Genomic DNA, 20961 nt, shown 5'->3' with positions numbered 1-20961 from the left:
AGCTCAGTTGGTAGACTGTTGCTTTTCAGGGAGAAGGTTGCCAGATCGAACCGCAGGCCTTTCTGGGTGGAGTTTGCATGTTCTCTCCATGCATGTGTGGGTTTTCTCCGGGTACACCAGTTTCCTCCCGCAGACCAAAAACATGTATGTTAGGTTGATTGGTAACTCTAAATTGTCCATAGGTGTAATGAGAGACTGAATGGTTGTTTGTCTCATTTGGCTCTACGTCCCTGTGATGGACTGCAAACCTGCACAGTGACTGCTGCATATGGGCACCAGTGATCCTTGCAACCTGAAAAGGAAGTTGTGGGTCAAGATAATGGATGGTTTGATAAGATTTGAGTTAATTAAGTTTTGCCCCAGCAACGCCATGCCCAAGATGTATAAAGTGTGTCATTACAATTCATTATTGTCCTCTTTTTCCAGTCGGGTCGTGGGGACAACAGCTTAAGCAGGGAGGCCCAGACATCTCTTTCCCCAGCCACCGTTTAGCTCTGCTGGGAGGACCGTGATCCCATGGCCAGCCAAGAGACAGTTTCTTCTGTGTGCTTTGAGTCTTCCTATGAGACTCTTCCCAGTTGGACATGCCCCGAGCATCTCCCTAGGGAGGCGCCCAGAACTTTATATATATATATTTCTAAATTGCAAAGTTAACACTGAGAGCTCAGAGACTTTGCTGAATTAAGTTGAAAAAGCTGAAAATGAGTTGTTAAAAAAGACAATCAAAACTGAACTAAAACTAAAACCAGCAAAACAGTATCTTAAAGCTAAGACAAGCTAAAATCAAAGCTAAAAGATAAAATGAGTAAAACAGTAGCCAAAGTTAGCTATACACTAAAGTTAGTCAAGGTAGGTCAAGGCCAAGGCTTCTTTATTGTCATTCTCATCACATGTGGTGCATGTGATAGAACTGAACTGTGTACACAGGGTCCCAGTTACATCCAACAAAGTCCATCCATCCATCCATCCATCCATTATCTTTACCCGTTTATTCCATTTTGGGTCACGGGGGTCGCTGGTGCCCATGTCCAGCAATCACTGTGCGAGGGGCGGGGTACACCCTGGACGGGTCGCAAGTCCATCACAGGGCCACATAGAGACAAATGAGACAAACAACCATTCACTCTCTCACTCACACCTAGGGACAATTTAGAGTTACCAATCAGCCTAACATGCATGTTTTTGGTCTGTGGGAGGAAACCGGAGTACCCGGAGAAAACCCACGCATGCACGGAGAGAACATGCAAACTCCACCCAGAAGGCCCCTGGACTGGGGTTTGAACCAGGGACCTGTTCGCTGAGAGGCAGCAGCTCTACCAGTTGCGCCACCGTGCTGCCCTACACTAAACTACTTTGTAAAAATATGCAAAGCATTAATAGTACAAAAACAATATGCCGAACAACAGCAGCACAAACATGAGTCTGTGTGAGCAGATGAGTATGAATGAACACAGCAGCATGAAATAAATCAGCAGCATAAGATCAGCAACATGGATAATCAGCAGCACATATCAACAATCAAGTGGCATTACAGTGATTTTTGTTCTACAGTGATAATCTTGATTAAGGATTCATGAGTCTAACAGCTTCAGGGTAGACGCTGTTCCTCAGTCTAGGGGTTCTACACTTAATGCTCCTCAACCTCCTGCCTGAGTAGAGCGGGGCAAAAAGTGTGTGTGCTGGGTGAGTGGGGTCCTTCATGATGCAGGTGTGCCTCTTCCTGCATATGGAGGTGTAGATGTCTGTGATGGTGGGGAGACTGACTACAACAATCTTCTGTGCAGCCTTCACCACTCTCTGCAAAGCTTTTCTTTCTGCAGCTGTGCAGCCTCCATGCCACACGCACGTTGATGCTGGAACACAGGATGCTCTCCACTGCACACCTGTAGAAGGAGGTGAGGACTGAGCTTCCCAGACTAGCTCGTCTCAACCGCCTGAGGAAGTAGAGTCTCTGATGTGCTGTCTTGATCAAGCTGGTAGTGTTGTTGCCCCAGCTGAGGTCATCATTCAGGTGCACACCCAAGTACTTGTAGCTGGAGACCACTCCGACCACAGATCCTCCTATATTGGGGGGGGGGGGGGGTGTTCCATCTGAAGTTCACGACCATCTTCTTCACATTTATGTGAAGTTTGTTCTTCCTGCACCAGCTCTCCAGGTGTTCCACCTCCTGCCTGTAGTTGGACATGTTGTTTGTGATGCATCTAACCAGCACTGTATTGTCTGCAAACTTTACAATATGACAGCCTGGATGGGTAGGTGTACAGTCATACATGAGCAGAGTGAACAGAAGTTAGCTCAACACACAGCCCTGAGGAGAGCCAGTGCTGAGGGTTATGGTGGAGGAAGAGAAGTTGTGGATCCTCACTGACTGTGGTCTGTTTGTTAAGAAGTCTAGGACCCAGTTGCAAATGGTGGGGTTCAGTCCTAGTGTGAGTAGTTTGTCCATTAGGGTCTGGGAACCATGGTGTTGAAGGCAGATGTGAAGTCCACAAAGAACATATGGACATAGGAGTCCTTCTGCTCCAGGTGGGTGAGAGCAGTGTGGGCCATAGAGGAGATGCGTCCTCTGTTGATCGATTCTTGCAGTATGCATACTGGTGGGGGCCCTCGCTGATGTTGATGGTTGTTCTGATGTGGGTCATGACCAGTCTTTTGAAGCATTTAGTGACAATCGTGTGAGGGCTACTGGCCAATAGTCATTCAGACCAGTCACTGTAAAGCCCTTTGGGACAGGGATGATGGTGGCAGTCTGCAGGCAGGTGGGAACTGTTGCCAGGGTGACTGAGGAGTTAAAGATGTCAGCCAGCACCTCGCAGAGCTGATTGGCACAGTCTCTCAGCAACTTCTCCGAAATGTTGTCTGGGCCAGTTGCTTTGTGAGGATTAAACCTTCTGAAAGCACTCCTCACTTTGGCTGAGGTCACTCTGAGAAACTCCTCTTCTGGTGGTGAGGTGAATCTGGTTCTGGGTGGTTTGTTAGGGTCTTTAAAGCATGCATATAACTTGTTGAGGGCATCAGACAGATGAGTCCCTAGGGCATTGTGCACCCCTGTCTTCATAATCTGTTATACACTTAATGCCCTTCCGCATGCTCCGTGGGTTTTGTGAGGTGAATTGACCCTGGATCCTCTGGGCATATGTGGCTTTGGCTCTTTCAATACCAGCAACCAGCTCTTTCCTTGTCCTTCTCAGCTCCTGTGAGTTGCCAGACCTGAAGGAAATGTCCATGGCTTCCAGCATAGTACGAACCTCTGCATTCAGCCATGGTTTCTGGTTGGGGTAGCTCTTAACATTTCTGATGGTGGTGACATCATCAGCACATATGCTGATTTATCCTAGGAGCTAAAAGCTAAATAGCTAAAAGCTAAATCAAGTAAAGTCATTGTGGTAAGCTTCAATGATCAGAACAGAAAATAAAAACTCAAAACAGTAAGACAATACAAAAAAGTTAAAGTAAAAAAAAAACAGTTGCTAAAAGCTAAAACTTGCTAAACAGTAGTTAAAAGGAAAGAAACGAAGCAAGCATGCTTAAGATTTTTAAAGAGCACAGAAGTTTTCATAGATTTGAGGAGATATAATGTATCTCAATAAAAAAATTATAATTAAAGTTAAAAACGTGAGTGTGATGGGAAGATGGAAGGAGTACTTTGAGGAGCTAAAGAATGAAGAGAATGAAAGAGAAAGAAGAATAGAGGTCATAGAAAATGTAGACAAGAAGTAGGAAAGAGTAGTGAAGGTGAAGTCCAGAAAACTCTGAAAAGAATGAAGAAGGGGAAGGCAGTAGGACCTTATGACATACCAGTGGAGGTTTGGAAATATTTTGGAGAGATGGAGTGAGGTTTATGACTCAAATATTCAATGGCATATGAGGGTGAGAAAATGCCTGAAGAATGGAGAAGTGTACTGGTGCCCATTTTTAAGAACAAGGGTGATGTACAGAGTTGTAGCAACTACAGGTGGATTAAGTTGAAGATTCACACAATGAAGATCTGGGAGAGAGTTGTAGAAGCAAGACTAAAATGAGAGGTGACTATTTGTGAGCAGCATTATGGTTTCATTCCAAGAAAGAGCACTACATATTCCATCTTTGCTTTGAGGATGCTGATGGAGAAATACAGAGAGGGTCAGAAATACCTCCATTGGGTCTTTGTGGCTTTAGAAAAAAGCATATGACAGGGTGTAGAGGGAGGAGATGTTTTATTGCATGAGGAAATCTGGAGTGGTAGAGAAGTATGTTAGACTGGTACATATGAGGACAGCAGGACAGTGGTGAGGTGCTGTATGAGTGATGGATAGCTTCAAGGTGGAGGTGCAAGTGCATCAAGGATAAACTCTGAGCTCCTTCTTGTTTGCTATGATGATGGACTGACTAACAGATGAGGTCAGGCAGGAATCCCCATGGGCTATGATGTTTGCAGATGACGTGTTTGTGGTGAAAACAGGGAACAGGTGGAAGAAAACTTGGAGAGGTGGCGGTATGCACTTCCTCCCTGGCTCTTGCTCGAGGTGGCTGCTTTTGTCTTTCCTCCCCGTTTTTCCTTCCTCCTGCTCTGCTCTCTATGTGTCTGAAGTGCCTGGCAAATTTCTCCTGGGTCATGGGTAACCAAGGACAAAAGCTTCATCTATAATAATAGTTAAAAGTTTTAAAATATAAAAATCACAGAAAAATCATTGTTGCATGTCCTGAATGATCTGAATGTTTTGATTCCTCAAGGTCTGAAAAAGCTTACACTATTCTGAAGTAGTTTGTCAAAAATTGTACAGAAGAAAATGTAAAGAGAAAAGGATAAAATGATTCAGGATTTGCACAATAAAGTGAAAGAAATGTGAAAATCTATTGACCAGAAGAAGTTCAAAACAGTGCAACAAAGACAGAATAAAACAGTAAGAAGGCATTGTTAAAACCAACAAAAGCTGAAAATATTGTAGTCATAAAAATAAGTAACTTTGAGTGGAGTAATGTGCATTCTGCAGGTTTGCCAGTCACACTTTCTAGGTTCAGTTACAGATTGTCTGAACTCGTATTTAACCCACCAGAGTAAGACCGAGCTCGCTCCTCGAGCCCCCTGATGTCATATTCAGCATGTTACAGCAACTAGACAACTTTTAATCTGTTCTATATCATTATTTCATTTCCTAATGATACCATTTCTATGCACTATAATAGTTTCACTTTTAGAGGCAGTCAGTGGTTTGTCTCAGTGTTGAGAACAATGTGTTCTATATCCAGATTGGTTCGCTTTCTTTCTGTCACAGCTTATGGTGGCTCTGCCATCTGATCTGTGCATTTTCCGTGTGCCTCTGTCAGCACTGCACTCTCTGCAGTGCTCATAAGTACATGCGTATTAATGAAAGAGCATATAAGTGTGGAGTCATGCAAATTTTGTGTGTATGTGTGAGGGTTATACAGTGTACCGGTACATTAATTTTTTCTATTTGTGTATGTCAGAAGAAGAACTGCTAATAAGTTATAAAATAAAAATATTCTTCTTTCGGCTTTTCTCTCTTCAGGGGCCACCACAGTGAGTCATTAGCTTCCATCTCACTCTGTACCTCACTTCAACAACCCGTACGTCCATGTCCTCTCTAACTGCATCCATATATCTTCTCTTTGTCTTTTTCCTGGCAGCTGCATTTCTAACATCCTTCTACCAATATACCCACTGTCCCTCCTCTAGACATGTCCAAACCATCTCAGTCTGGCCTCTCTAACTTTATCTCTCAGTTTTCCAACCTGTGCTATAAAGTTAGGATATTGTAATTAATTAACACTCCAAAAAGGGGCAAATTGTGCAAACAGCAAAAATAATATCTGTCTTCAAGAAGGAATAATTAGGAGAGGATTTACATACAGAATAAGTTTATTTTTTGGCTCTTAAATATACAGTTTTCAGAATAGTTTCCACTAACAGAAATTTGTTTATAAATGTTCATATTAAAGCTACAATACAATAGAGAAAAACTATTTGACTGCTGCACAAGTCTTGCATTAGCTAGGCTCCAGAATTAATGAGGCGTTCAGGTGCATCCAGGAATTGTTTAGTGAAAGTTTTTTCACAATCTCCCCAGTGGTTCATGACACATTTTGCCTACCGACAAACAGAATTGACTCAAACTATAATGTGGTTATCGTAACATTTTAAAACATTGCTCTTCCACAATTTGTTAATCCTCGGAATGTGTGTTGGGAATCAGTCTCAGCTACTACCACACCAAAGTTTAGTAAACGTTTAGCAGATTGATCCATTGATTCGTGGGTTGATTAAAGCAACAGCCAAGCACACACAAACACACAGACACATGCCAAGCATGATCCACATTTATATTTTTTAAATTTACATAAAATCCTTAGATCATTTGCAAGCTTCAATGGCTTGATGTAAACTCTACACATCTCTGATCTTAGTGAGAATTTATTTGAAGAACTTTTTGCTCTCATAAAATAATTTAAAAAAGAAATCAGTAGTTTGTGTAGCTATAATAAAGTTTGTGTTGAGATTTGTACTTTTACTTAAAAAAATAACCAAAGAATGGACTGCATCAGGCTCTGCCGTGCTAGTTTAAAGATGTTCATGATGCTTCACAAAGTCTTCATAACAGTGACTCCCAACTCGAGGGACGAGTACACGCCACAGCCAATATAGTCAGAATGAGGCTGATTTTGCTGTTATAATGGCGAGCTCTTTTCCCTGTTGGACGACTGCCCGGCCTGACAGTCAAACGTCATTACGAGCCAGTGGCCTTGCAGTTTGTCACTGTCACGCACGTCTAAATGGAGACTTTGTTTTTTGAGATTTGTAAAGATTTATGACATTCTGGGCACTATTTAAGCAGCGATGCACAACAGAGTCATTTTGTCTGATGCAAAGCCACTTTGAAAAATGGCAGATTCAGCTGGTTGTGGGGGTTAGCAATTTCCTCTGAGCCAAAAAATGGTGTCTATGAAACGAGACGCTGTATTAGATCCTTTCCTTTTATCATTCTGTGGATTTGACGAACCACAGATCGAGCATGAAATGTTTGCTCATTTCAGAAATGAATGGGGACATTCTCGTCATCGCTGCTGCGTCCACTTTTGAACTCTATTTGCCAGAAATCATTTGCAAATTTCTGAGAATATTGGGGACTAACAATCCTTGCTAAATTTTTAAATACACTAGCATTCCTTGAAGCAAGGATATCACTTGCTGCCTTTCACACCAGAGTTTGAAACTAAGATCATCTTGAGCTGAAAAATAATGATTAGCTTTTTTTTGTAAAACCCCAAAAACGATGCTATGCAGAATCGTACATACAAGATCTTCTCACACAATCTATTAGCACTCAGGACATATGTTGTGAATAACTCTCAGCTACAACCACAACAAGTCTGAGCTCAACATCTGTCAAACTGACCGACTTTTAGCCATTTTTTGGTTGACAAAGATTTATTAGTTTTGGCAGATACAACAGCTTATTTTATTTGACTTCAGAACTTAAGCAGTCGTGGATGTATGTCCAATAATCACTTTGTGAGAGTTTAATAATAATAAAAGCCATCCAGTTGTCCATGAGATATTTTGCTAACAGAAAAACAGGGTTAATGGCACATCTTGTATAACTAAAGGTTGAATGAATGAATGAATATTTTTAAGCAAAGCTGTCATACAATATGTATTGCTCAAAGTATGTGTCATATGATTCCCAGCTGCTACTCCACCAAATGTAAGGTCAATATCTATGGTATTCACTGAGTTATAGCTACAGTATATTTGTATTGATTATTTAGCTTTGGCAGCCATATTAAATGAGGTAATGTTTCAGAAGTTAACCAGTTGCAGATGTACATCTATTATTTACTTTCTGAGAGTTTCGTTAAACTCCATCTTGTGGTTCAGGTGATATTTTACTAACAGACAGACAGTTGACTCTAATAGTTAATGACAAAGATTTAAAACAAAAATCTCACTCAGTGTGTAGCGCTCTAAGTGTGTGTCAGAGATGACTCTCAGCTATGACTGCACCAACCTGTAATTTAATATCTTTAAAATAGACTGAATTATAACGACTTTTGTATTTGCAAAATTTAATTAGATGCAGCAGCCATTTTGAATTGTTGACCCTAAAAGTTAGTCAACTGTACATGTACATCAAATAATGACTTTCTGAAAGTTTTAATTCAAATCTGTTGAGTAGATCATGAGATAAGTGAGATAAGTAATAATACATGCAAGCACAGAGATAGGCAATAACATTACTACTACTACTACTACTACTACTACTACTACTACTACTACTACTACTACTACTACTACTACTACTACTACTACTCTATTACTCCTATTACCCTATTACTACTATTACGTCTATTACTGCTACTACAAATACTACTACTAGATAAGATAAGATAAGATAAGATAAGATAAGACAAGACAAGACATGATAAGATAAGATACAATAAGATTAGAATTTGATTGATCCCACAGAAAATTGTTGTGTCAGAGTTTCTGTACAAAGAAACATACACAAGGAATCTCACATATAAAAACAAACAAACAAAAAAAAAAAAACAGAGAATATAAAAATACCAGCAATTAAGTTCTAAACAGGTGCAGACAGAAACATTAAAGTGTTTATTGTGGTGCAGGATTATTTATTATTGTCCTGTGTGTAGAAAGGGGGAGGAGTTGAAAAGTTTGATAGCCACAGGGAGGAAGGACTTCCTGTGCTGTTCTGTGGAGCACCTCGATGGTCAGTCTACGACTGAAGGTGCTGCAGTAAGAGTCCAGTGTGTCATGCAGGGGGTGTGACGTGTTGTTCAGGATCTGGAGCAGTTTCCTCAGCATCCTCTGCTCAGACACCTCTGTCACAGACTGCAGGTCCACTCCCAGAACTGAACCAGCTCTTTTGATGAGTTTATTGAGTCTGTTGGCATCAGCTTTCTTCACCCTGCTGCCCCAGCACACCACAGCGTAGAAGAAGATGCTGGAGACCACCGAGTGGTAAAACATCTGCAGCATGGTCCTGCAGATGTTATAGGACCTGAGTCTCCTCAGAAGAAAAAGAAAACTCTGCTCTTTCTTGTAGAGGGCGGTGGTTGGTTACTACTACTATTATACCATACCATACCATTTTATTTATAGAGCTCTTAAAACAGCTACAAGGCCAACCAAAGTGCTGTACAGACAGAACAACAGACAACACACGAAGCAATATACAAAATGAAGTAAATCATAATTATAGACATAAAAAAGATGCAGATAATAAATATGACGACAAACCAGTCTGGAGCGTACAGGTTCACAACACAGATCATCTGGCCGATGAAAGCTACTGAATAGTAGTGAGTTTTTAAACGGGATTATTACTATTACTATTACTACTACAACAACTACTACTACTATAATACTACTACTACTATTCCTACTACTACTTTTACTACTACAACAACTACAACTACTACTACTATTACTGCTAATAATGATAATAATATCCTGATGCATGCTCAATAATCCAGGTAGAAAAATCCAAAAAAAGTTCAATCTGGTCCTCTGGACATTCAAAAAAACAAAAACAAAAAAATGTAGAAACGTTTCGTCTCTCATCCGAGAGACTTCCTCAGTGCACCTCAGACTGATGAAGTCTCTCGGATGAGAGACAAAACATTTCTACATTTTTTTGCTTTGTTTTGTTTTTTGTTTTTTTGAATGTCCAGAGGACCAGATTGAACTTTTTTAGAATAATAATAATAACAATAATAATAATAATAATAATAATAATAATAATAATAATAATAATAATAATAGGGCAGCGCAGTGGCACAACTGATAGAGCTCAGCGAGAAGATTGCCGGTTCAAATCCCGGTCCGGGGGTCTTTTAGGGTTGAGTTTGCATGTTCTCTCCGTGCATGCGTGGGTTTTCTTTGGGTACCACAGACCAAAAACATGCATGTTAGACTGATTGGTAACTCTAAATTGTCCCTAGGTGTGAGTGAGAGAGTGAATGGTCGTTTGTCTCTATGTGTCTCTGTGATGGACTTGCAACCTGTCCAGGGTGTCCCCTGCCCCTCGCACAGTATTTGCTGGACATGGGCACCGGCGACCCCCGTGACCCAAAATGGAAAAAGCGGGTAAAAGATAATGGATGGATGGATAGTAATAATAATAATATTGATGTTATTTTTCTGATGTGTTGTTTTTCTAAATGCAGTTATCATTTCTTTCTAACTCCTTCCTTGATGTGTTGCAGCCTCCTCTCTCCGACACCTGAATACTGAGCAGAGCTGTAAAGACTCCCCCTATAAAAGAGATAGTAATCACATAAGAAGGATATAATGAATCACAGAAATTGTTCCACAGAAAGTGGAAACCCTCTGCAGCACAGCCACGTGAAACTCTGAGAAATATCACAGCGCAGGTCACGTGGGGTCACTATTATCGCCCATGCTGAGCACCACTGATGCATCCCCACCCCCAGCAGGAAAATTACAACACCGTGGCGCTCCTCTGTGGGGTAACATTTATTATTGTATGTGTGTGAGAGAAAGAGAGAGTGTGTGTGATAGAGAGAGGACATGTGCGAGAGCGCCCTCTGCTGGCCCTCTTTATAAAAGCGCAGTCGGTGCGCGTGCAGTCAGTGAAAAAGGAGCGTTCACGCTTCCTCCAGAGGAGCGCAGCGCAGCAGTGGCCCCCGGGGGGAGGAAAAGAGAGGAAAAACACCAAAACAATCCAGTCAGCGCCTTGTAGCACTTTGAAACGACTTCTGTCACCTCCTGAAACATGTTGGCATGATTTAGTTGAAGTGTGCACGGGGCGGAGGAGACATGCGGACACGTCAAGTCTCAGGAGTTTGTTGGTATGAAGGCAGCGCAGACGGACCCTGACAAACTGCTTTCATGGATTGACTGACTGGGCTCATTTGCTTCCCCCCCCCTTTCCCCCACCCTGCAAAATGCCAGTGGATTTTTTAGTGCAGCAGTCCTAAAAAGGAGTGTGGATTGTATCATTTTTAATCTCAAAGAGCGTCGTGGATTATTTTCAGGTTTTTCTTCTTCTTTTTTTTTTTTTTTTTTGTCTGTTGAGGAGCGCGTGTTATTTCCTGTGGCTTAAATGAGGATATTGATTTGGCACTGTTAAGACTTGTTCAAGAATCCGGAGAAAAAAGGTGGTGGTGGTGGGGGGATTAGTCTTTTTTTTTTTTTTTTTTTGTAAGAGGTGGAGAATCTGAGTGTAATTACTGGACCCCGACTCATCTGTGCTCCTCTGAGTCCAATATGAAGTGTGACACAGTGTGGATGTGCGTTTTTCTCCTGCTCCTAGGTAAGAAACGACAAGAAGATGTGCACAAAATCTCCTCACGACATCTGAAGTTGTAAAAAAAAAAAGCATGTCGGGCATGTGGTCACTTCGAGAGCCTGATATTAATTTGTGTTCTGTGAGCAATATTTTGCATTAATTTGTAATCTGATTCAACAAGATGAGGATTTATGCCAAATATGACTACAAAGCAAACTTATAAGCAGCTTGATTTAAGTGATCTAGATCAGTTTGTAAGTATCTTGCTTTTAGATATGCTTTTAGCTTGACTATGACAGAGTCCATCAGATCTACAATGAGCACAATAATCCCTGACAGCATCAGTGATCAAGTTGCAGCAATCTGACAGTCATTTTTCTCCTAACTTTGTGTGGCCGAGATTTTGGCAACGTGCCAGTCAACACTGTCCAGTTCAGTTCTCCAAACCATCACCAGGGGTCTCTCTTGTCATTTCACCCAAACTGCCTTGTGCTTTACCTGGATAGGTGGTTTGTTACTCTTTTCAAGAGGCAAAACAGGAGCCTCTCTGCTCTGTGAACCTCTGTGAACTCATTTAATCCCAATCCCGGTTGAAAATGGGTCTAATAATGCAGTTGATTCGATTTAATCTGATTAGATGTAAAGTTTCAGAGCACTTTTTCTTTGAGTTAGAAGCTGTTTAGTTTCTTTAGCTCTACTGAGTGCAATGTGAGCAGAAACATTTTTGGATAAAAATGTAAAAAATAATCCCATTTGAAGAGATGACAGACTAATCGAGCTTGTTGATTTGGCATATGTGGACAAGACAAAGGTTGTAAAATTTGTTGGTCGCGTACAAGTTCATCATTCACACACTAAAGCACACATGCTGAGGAGGCCTGAGACTTTTATTCTGACATTTAATCCCAATCTATCTCCTTGTCCCAGATGAAGCAAGCTCCTGGGATGACCCCTCAGTTCTGTTCATGGGCCTGGGCGAGGCTCCGGGATCTCAAAACGCCGGGTCTAGAACCGATGATCAGCCAGAGAGGGTGGACTGCATCCAGGCGACTGAGATGTGCAACCAGAACCCTTCCTGCAGCTCTCGGTACCGAGTGATGCGCCAGTGCCTCGTGGGCAAGGAGAAGGAAGCCATGCTGGATAACAACAGAGACTGCCAGGCGGCCTTGGAAGTGCTGCTGGGGAGCCCTCTGTACGACTGCCGCTGCAAGAGGAGCATGAAGAACGAGCTGCAGTGCCTACAGAACTACTGGGCCATCCACATGGGACTCAACGAAGGTAGGAAGCAGATGGTTTCACAGTCTCAGAAAACAAAAGATCATTGCATCAGTAATCCCTCTTACAGTCATGCAGATCCTTTGTGGAACGTCCACACAGCTCAAATTAAGTCTCACTTTGTTCATCTTCTGGCTGTAAGCTCGTTATGAACAACCTGCGTCCTCCGTGTCGCTCGGCTGCGGCTTTGAATTCACTTCCCATCATCATCAGTGATGGAAGAGCCGAACGCACTGCAGAGCTGTGAATCAGCCTGGTGGTCTGCACGTGCAGACCACCAGGCTGATTCACAGGCTGATTCCAGGTACACCCTGGACAGGCTGTTGCAATAAATGTTCTGCAGCTATACAAAGGTGAAACACGTGCAAGTCTGGAAACAGTTTTCGGCTCTTCCGTTATCACTGTGGTTTTTGAGCAAAGCCGAAAATGCACTGCTCATGTCCTCTGATACCCTAAAGCCCCCAATAAAAAAAAAAAATAATGTTTTGCTATTTTCCACAGCCTCAGATACATAATGGGAATGTAATGGGATTACATCAGGTGGACCTGTTATAATAGACTTATTGGTTTTCACCTAAAGTGTTCCATTTTACCATAATTGGGTTACAGCCGTGCAGCACGAGTGGTCCTTAGGTTTCCACTTACCCAGGACATAAAGCTGTACTCTTGTTCAAACATTGGAGCATCCTATTTGTCTGGACGGACACCAAAAGGTGATGGCAGATGATGCTGATGTGTTTGTCTGTGTGTAGATTCATGTCTGTTAGCAAAACAGCTCACAAACTGTATGAATTTAACTGAAACTTGCAGAAAGTTATCCATCCATCCATCCATCCATCCATTATCTTTACCCGCTTCTTCCTTTTCGGGTCATGGGTGTCACTGGTGCCCATATCCAGCAGAGGCGGGGGACACCCTGGACAGGTCTCCAGTCATCACATGGACACAAAGAGACAAACGAGACAAACAACCAGTCACTCTCTCCAGAAAATGATCACTGGGTGAAATTTGATGAAGTTTTACTCAGCTTGATCCAAGATGGCTGGCTCAACTAATCAACAGAAGCCAACACAATAGTAGCAATGACTCAGTCAGTTTTACAGCTACTGAGCTAAAGTTTGACGTAAAAGTAGCTGAGAGTCATCTGCAACATACTCTGTTGGCACTCTATGATTTTGCATGAGATTGTGTGGTAATCCTGTGGCAGCAGGTGATGATGTGTATCTTTATGCAGACTAATTTGAGTGAATCAGAACTACTGGGGAGTCTGCACCTAAAGGAAAGCCCTCACTGAAGACGGATAATTTGCGGTGCTCGTGTGCGTGTCGTCAGTGAACGATATCAAGTGCGGCTGTGTCAGTTTGGATGACATAATCAACTCAGCTGTTTTGACACGAGTGATAATGGTGGACGCGTTGCAGAGCATCGGATCGCTCTGGACTTGTGTGCGGCGATCCGTGAAATGATTCACCAGGCTGATTGCTCATAGCACCAGCTGCACTTCGATAGGCCGAGGACAGCAGAGGGTCCCTGACATGAGCGCGGGGGGAAAGACACGTGGGCTCTCAAGGCGTTCTGTCTCTCTGCTTATCTTTCCTCACATTTCTAACTCCTCACCCTCCTCTTATTTCTCCAACATCAGCAGCGGCAGTCAAAGTTTTTGCGCTTGAATGCATCACGGAAGTTGTTGGACTGTCATGTTCAGAGGGCTAACATTAAGGCCTTCATATGTTCCTTTTTCCCCCAAAAATAAATAAATAAATAAAAAGTCCTCTGCGCTGTGCCCCGATTTGGCCCTGTCAACCTTGGAGATAAAACCCACTTTAACAGAAACGAAAAGCTCTTACAGAGCAGCTTTAATCTAATCACGATCCATTGTGCAGTCAAGCAGGCTTTTGTTAACTGGAAACAGTGAACAACATCCATCTCTGGAAACAAACAGAAAAGGCTGAATCCCAGCAGACCCCATGGAAATGGTGCTAAACCACTTTAAAATCCTTTAGACAAAACAGAAAGGGTCTAATTGAATTGGTATGTCAGATATGTTAAAATGCGGTTTTCCAAGTTTTATTGCGAGCTAAGGTGGAAAGATGAGGGATGAAAGAGCATGTGAGAAAGAAACATGAAGACGAAGAGGAAGTGGAGACCGGAAGGACACTAGATCTAAAACAAGCATGTCCTGTAAATGAGGCAGATAAAAGGAGATTAGGGGCTGTTGTAATTTTTATTGATAAGATAAGATTTGCACTAAAGCAATTAAATACAATGGCATTTTCCAAATTTTGATACTGGGCAGAAAAAAAAAAAAAAAACGGAAAGAAATTTAAATTATGGTCAAGAGGTGTCATATTTGTCATTGCCCACGTCGTCTTTTGAGCGAGGGACACTGAAAGTAAGTCAGCAGCATGATGACATCAGAAAAATGAAGGCAAACGTCAGAAAACTAAATCTTTTTTCACGTCTGACCTGGTGACATGAGCAGAAGTGAACAGTTTGTACACCAGGACCTCAGATCTGTTTTCTGTTTGTAGACATAAATCAGCTGTTTGCCATAACCAAACAAAGACTTTTGGCATTAAACCTCTGACAGGTTGAAATGAGCAGGCAGAAGAAAACACAGCTAAAGTGAACAAAAATAAATAAATCAATTTTTCACACTGCCTTAAATCCAAAAGTTAATCAGTTGCAGATGTACATTCATTGATTACATTCTGAGAGTTTCTTTAAATCCAGTGCTTTGGGAGTTTTGTAGTGGTTCATCAGATATTTGGTGCTCTCTGTGTTTCTGCTACATGTTTTTTCTTGGTAAATTGTTTTTATTTTTTTCATTGCCACTAATTCCCTTATTTTCAACTATCGCATAAACTCATGCATGGATTTTAATGAGATTCCCAGAAGGTAATTATTGGATGAACAACTGATTAACTATTGATGTTAAACCAAATAATGATGGGCGCTTCAGCTAATTGACCTTAGCAAACACTAAAATGACTACAGCACAGTCAAGATGTGCAATCATTGAGCTAAAGTTTAGTTAGTGTGGTGATGGCTGAGCATAATCTCCAACTTAATACTACGAGAAGTACACCTTTTCTAATATTCTTTACATAAAACACCGGTGATAACTGTTGGCTTCAACCCTTTTTGTCTGTTAGCAAAATATTTTGAAACGTAATCATTGAATGTGCCTCTAAAATGTATTTACTTTCAGTCACCCAATGCAAGCAATCTTTTCATGTCACCTGCTTGATTTCTCCCTTTGGATCCTCCTCCTCACCAGCTCTCACATGATATTTAGCTAACAATCATACATGTTTGACTCCAACAATTAATGCCAAAGTGTTAAACTTAGGTCTCATGATTATGTGTTGCAAATAACTCTCATCACTGAGTTTCAGCTGATTATCTGCAGAACTGACTGAGTTTTAGTCATCTACGTGTTTCTATGGTCAGCTGCTCATGACGACCATCCTCAACCAGGTTAGCTCCACTAGTTACTCAGTCCTAGATGTATATCCAGTAATTATTTTGTAAACTTCATTCTAATCCATCCACTAGTTAATCAGATCAATATAATACAAAGACGCACACAGGTGGTTAATATGACTGCCCACCTTTGACGGCATCAGGTGATAATAAATAATTCAAGCAGTAATTTAACTGTTATCACAAAATGAGGGAAAAACAAATACTTCAAACTTGAAGTGTTGCCAACTTGGTGATTTAATTACCTTAAAGATCCCACAACAACATATTTTCAATGAATAATTAGTAAAAAAAAAAAAAATCAAACATTTATTAGGACGCATATATCAACACTAGCTAACGACATACAAAAAGGAGGCAAATGAAGACAATCTACTAAAACCACAATTGTTAATAATCTCAGTTCAACTAAACCCAAGAGTATAATCATGATATATATATATATATATATATATATATATATATATATATATCCATTATCTTTACCCGCTTATTCCATTTTGGGTCACGGGGGTCGCTGGTGCCCATGTCCAGCAATCACTTTGCGAGGGGCGGGGTACACCCTGGACGGGTCGTAAGTCCATCACAGGGACACATAGAGACAAACAACCATTCACTCTCTCATTCACACCTAGGGACAATTTAGAGTTACCAATCAGCCTAACATGCATGTTTTTGGTCTGTGGGAGGAAACTGGAGCACCCGGAGAAAACCCACACATGCACGGAGAGAACATGCAAACTCCACCCAGAAAGGCACCCGGACCGGGGTCAACCATAACCATTTAACATTAAAACATTTAATAAACATAAGCATAAAATGAAATAACAAAAGTATGATACTGTCTTAAATTGTACTATGGAGGTATAAAATTGTTTTATTAAGTATATCTATAAATTAAAATTAAATGAAGGTCCTGACATTGACATTTGTAGTAAGTGGCAAAGTAGCATATGAAGTGAATGTACACAGTGTATGTATGAAGTCCTTGATATTGGTATAGGTAAAGTGACATATGCAATAAGGCTAGGAAAAAAACGTATATCAACAGTAGTGTAATATAAGCAGCAGTGTGAATATAAACATTTGTTATTTAACTACTTTTCAAAGACCAATGATGTTTTTATAGCTTTATTGTCATTTCTGTATTTTTTTCTCTACCATAGTGTAGAAATGTGTCTTAAAATCATAAAGAATACTCTTATCACTTTTTTAAAATAAAAATCAGTAGTTAATGTATGTCACTGAAATTTCAGACTAAAAGGATGATCGTGTTCAGAACTTAAAGAAAAGTTCAAGTGGGGGCTGGGAGTGCCTGTAATTCAACAATCAGGGCACACTTGTCCAAATCAATATTTTCAAATTAACTTCTTCACCAGGGCGGCACGGTGGATCAGTTGGTAGGGCTGTTGCCTCTCAGTGAGAAGGTCGACAAATCAAATCCTGGCCTGAGCCTTTTCTGGGTGGAGAGTGCATGTTCTCTCCGTGCATGTGTGGGTTTCCTCCAGGTGCTCCGGTTTCCTCCCACAGACCAAAAACATGCAGGTTAGGCTGACTGGTAACTTTAAATTGTCCCTATGTGTGAGTGAGAGAGTGAATGGTTGTTTGGCTCTTTTGTCTCTGTGTCCCTGTGATGGACTGGAGACCTGTCCAGGGTGTCCCCCGCCTCTTGCACAGTCACTGCTGGATATGGACACCAGTGACCACTGCGACCCAAAAAGGAAAAAGAGTGTAAAGAAAATGGATGGATGGATGGAACTTCTCCACCTAAACTAAAATAACAATTAAAAAATGTAAATTCAGCATCTGTGTGATCCCTGGTACTGCAGGTGCACATAGTCTTTAACAATTTGAAAAACAACTACCGGTAAATCAGGATTTGATGGTTCAAGCTCATCATTTTCTTTTCTTCCTTGTTTCTTCTCTTCACATTGATGAATATGATTTCATTTGACAAAAGAAATGGATAAAAACCCGCCATTCCTTGAAGGAAAGCATGTCACTCTGCACCTTTCATGCCAAAGTTTTAGACAGAGATCATCTTATGATGAGAATTAAAGAAATTTTATCTGTTTTGGTCAAACCTTGAAAATAACATTAAGCACAATCTCATGCAATTTTGCAGTATCTTGCAGGATCAGATAGCACTTAGCTTATGTGTTCTCAATAATTCTCAGCTACTACCGCTCCAAAGTTTAGCCGGTTATCTCTAAAGTTCAACAAAATGTGGCTTTTTTTCTGTAATATAAGATGACCGATCAGCTGTGGCAGCCATCTTTAATCAATTAGACTCTAAACGTTAATCAGTTGTAGATGCTGATCTATTGATTACTTTCTGAAAGTTTCATTAAAATCTATTTTGAGATTCACAAGACATTTTGTTAACTGTACAGAAAAAAAAGACACACACACAAACATACACACAAATTGTGCAAAATCTCTACTTGTCAGCAAGTGATAATAAAGCTCATGCTGCAAACCTCTGTTTGTCACAAACAGCATGACATGAAATTCTCACGCTTTTGCTGATTCGTCAGTCTGATTACAAACTATTCAGAGTTTTAAGAGCATAATTACCATAAAATATGATGGCTTGACTTTAACTGCAACGTGCTGCACAATATAGATCCCACTTGTGAGTTGTGTGTCTCAAACTCAATCTACATGCTGTAGCTCTACAACTGTTGCACTGAAAATAGAAGGTTGTGTTTCAGATTTCTACAGTGCAACCAGACTGTTTGCTTGATTCTTGGGTTAAGTGGTTGTAAAGATTCAACAATGGAAATATTTTGCCAGGCTTTTGTTATATAGTTTACCTTCTATACCACTAAAAACATGTTTTTATGTATTTAATGCTGCTGAATATAATCTGAGTGCGTTACAGAAGCACATACCCTGTAATTCCACACATGGTGCCTGTTAAGGGTATGGGAGAAATACACAACAGCCACAGTGCTCCCTCGCCTTTTAATCTTTGTGCCGGAGTGATTTTAAGACACGGTCTTGAGTCATACTTGTCCATTTGAAAGCACTTATGTTCTCCAAACAACAAATGCAACTATGAGCGCTTGTAATTTCAAGCGCAGCTCGTGCATGCGCTTAAACACTTCTTTGCAGCTGAGAAAATGTTTTCTCTACAGAGTGCTTTAACAGAGTGACACGCTGTTATCAAGAAGTGCTTGACATATCGTCTTCAAGAAATAACATAAAGTTCACACCGTAACATTTCGGGTGCCGCAGCTGCAGTTTCACATAATTCCTTGAAGAAATGTTTTTGCCTGCTGCCTTTCATGCCAGAGCTTGGGTGACTCCAAAAGATAGTCAGCTGTAGAAGTACTAATTAAATAATTATTTTCTGAGATTTTCATCAACATTTATTTATTGGCTCATGAGATATTTTGCTAACAGATAGACTGTGGTTGACTCCAATGTATATTGCCAATGCTTTAAGCAAAATATTGTACGATTTATAATTCTCTTACTGTTTGCTTGAGATTATACGCAACTACTACCAAACCAATATTTACACCAATATCTAAAATGTTGGCTATAATAATTTTATATACATTTATGTATTATGTATTTTATAATACTTTTATTTAATAGTTACATTTACACAACTGTGGCTGCTTTCTTGAATTGTGAAAACTCAAATTTAATAAGTTGTAGATATTCATTTAATAATAAATTTTTAAAAGTTTCATTAAAATTGGTCCAGTGGTGTATTAGATATTTTGCTAACAGACATTCATGTTAAATTGTTTTAGGTAATGACAAAGTCTTTTTCAACATACACACATATATATATATATATATATATATATATATATACATATATACACACCATATATATATATATACACACCATATACCATATACGTGTGTGTGTTGGGGGGAGGGGTATAAGTTGCTTTACTGTGACAGATATTTTAAAAGGGTAGACTCCAAATTCAATCAGTTGCATATATAGAGCCAATTATTAATTTTTTTAAGTTTCATTAAATTCCATCTATATTTAATTTACAAGATACATTTTGCTAACAATGTTTTTTTTTAATCAGACAACAATAATTCATGAAACATATAAACCAGGTATGATATTGGTCAGTGTTTCTTCTTGATCTTGTAATGTATATCAGGATCAAGATACTAAAAATAAGTGCAGTTACCCCAACCTTTAAACCATTAAGACTTGTTAGTTGTGTATTCTAATAGAAAATGGCAGCTGAATTCAGCACATCAGTGCTACCGCCCTTGGTGGATAACAAGTGACTCTCTGCTCTGAATGTACAAGTATGAGGCAGTGAGATCTATACATGGAGTCTGAATCTAGGAGTTAATTAATGAGAAAGAAATCCTGGTTGTTTCACACAGAGAAGCTGTATAGGTGACTGCAGCTCTTAGGAGTCTCATGTGGATACAGCCTCGCAGCTCTGCAGTGGAATTTAAACGATAAGCCTCACACCTCTGACATACATTATTTTATGCCCTTGGCTATGAAATGGCAACACAGGTCTCTGAGAGGGAGTTGAGCAACTTGTGAGGACGACTGTCCCGAGCAGCTTAATTAGCTAATCTAACTTTCACTGCAAAAGTTAAAAAAATAAAAAAAAGATAATTGTACCATTGTTAAATGGCAGTTTGGTCCAACTCATTAAGAAAGCAGTTTGTAATTTTTTCACACAAAACCCCGAAAATGCAAAAAGTACATGAAATTGTTTTTTTTTTTTTCTGTATTGATCCTTTTCATCTATCCTAAGAGGAGAGAAAGTTATGTTTTATTCTGTGTTTGAGTGTGAATGTGTGTTCTTGTAAATGTACTTTTTGTGGACTTTGCATTGACTTCCATTTATTTTCTATAGCCTAACCCCGACCCTTACCGTAAATCTAACCATTACTAGTACATGTCTAACCCTAACCCATCCG

The 20961-nt window shown here is 40.2% G+C and overlaps 1 protein-coding gene across 1 annotated transcript in view; it reads left to right on the top strand.

The window, feature by feature from the left end:
* Nucleotides 1-11252: 11252 nt before the first annotated feature.
* Nucleotides 11253-20961, top strand: part of LOC119413611 (GDNF family receptor alpha-2-like) — a 35331-nt gene continuing 25622 nt past the window's right edge. The window contains exons 1-2 of the mRNA XM_037680669.1: nt 11253-11298; nt 12202-12552. Coding sequence (XP_037536597.1) covers nt 11253-11298; nt 12202-12552 — 397 coding nt within the window. The remainder of the gene's footprint in view (nt 11299-12201; nt 12553-20961) is intronic.

Source organism: Nematolebias whitei, chromosome 8 (genome assembly GCF_014905685.2).
Source record: "Nematolebias whitei isolate Nwh7 chromosome 8, NemWhi1, whole genome shotgun sequence".
Lineage (NCBI taxonomy): Eukaryota > Metazoa > Chordata > Actinopteri > Cyprinodontiformes > Rivulidae > Nematolebias > Nematolebias whitei.
The sequence above is the reverse complement of the archived record's forward strand: the minus strand, read 5'-3'. Positions and strand labels throughout refer to the sequence as shown.